General features: G+C 44.9%; 1 pseudogene across 1 annotated transcript in view; it reads left to right on the forward strand.

Moving 5' to 3' along the window:
* Window positions 1-700, forward strand: part of TEOVI_000612800:pseudogene — a 1,283-nt pseudogene extending 583 nt beyond the window's left edge. The window contains 2 exon segments of the mRNA in view: window positions 1-390; window positions 392-700. The exon segment at window positions 1-390 is cut by the window's left edge and continues 555 nt beyond it. Of these exon segments, the coding sequence occupies window positions 1-390; window positions 392-700 (699 nt within the window).
* Window positions 701-778: the final 78 nt, after the last annotated feature.

A 778-nucleotide genomic window follows, 5' to 3' on the forward strand; every position in this document is an offset into this window, starting at 1 on the left:
AAATGGAGAAGTAATACTGCAGTGTGGAGCGAAGACGGTGGTCTCGCACAGCAGTGGGAGATGCTCAAGAAAAAATGTATCGGGTGCAGCATGGATCTTACAAATCCAAAAGACACACTCAAGAGACTACGTGAAGAAATGGAGTGCAGAACCGTGCCAAGAGGCATCGGTAGCCGTAAAGGATTGTTTGTTTACACATATGGTGAGCTGGAAAAGCGGGAACTGGTCTCTTGCGGCGGGGAAGACCGACAGGATTCTGGGGCGTGCGTCCTCGATGAATGGGGGGGAACCCAAGTACATACTGCAAGAATACCTTGGATGCAGCGACTCGAGAAACTTGTCGACATATTGCCAAATGTTTCGGAGGAAACAGCCAAAATGGAAAAACGAGAAGCAAATGAAGAACATCGTGCATCGAGTAAACGAAACTCAACAAAACCAGCCCAAATCCGATAAGAAAGAGGCGTTATCACAACAAGATACACCACACCCACCTCTCGGAGATATACTCCAAACATTTACTGACAACCCAAACTCTGAGGGCGAAGCTAGGGAAAATAAACAAGTACAGAATGATTCTTCGGACAAATCTGTTGAGATTAAGACCGCTGATGAACGAACCACAGGAATAGGTATCCGTCCACTAAAAAGTGCGAGTAAAATTAGTACACCCCTGACGATGTTTTTATTGTTATTATGAAATACGCTGCAAAGTGGTGACCTTTGTTATTGGTGATATTTTCTGCATTCTACGTGCCACTTCCATGATGTTATGCTT

This window comes from Trypanosoma equiperdum (assembly GCF_001457755.1).
Source record: "Trypanosoma equiperdum strain OVI genome assembly, contig: ctg_1721, whole genome shotgun sequence".
Taxonomy (NCBI): Eukaryota; Euglenozoa; class Kinetoplastea; order Trypanosomatida; family Trypanosomatidae; genus Trypanosoma; species Trypanosoma equiperdum.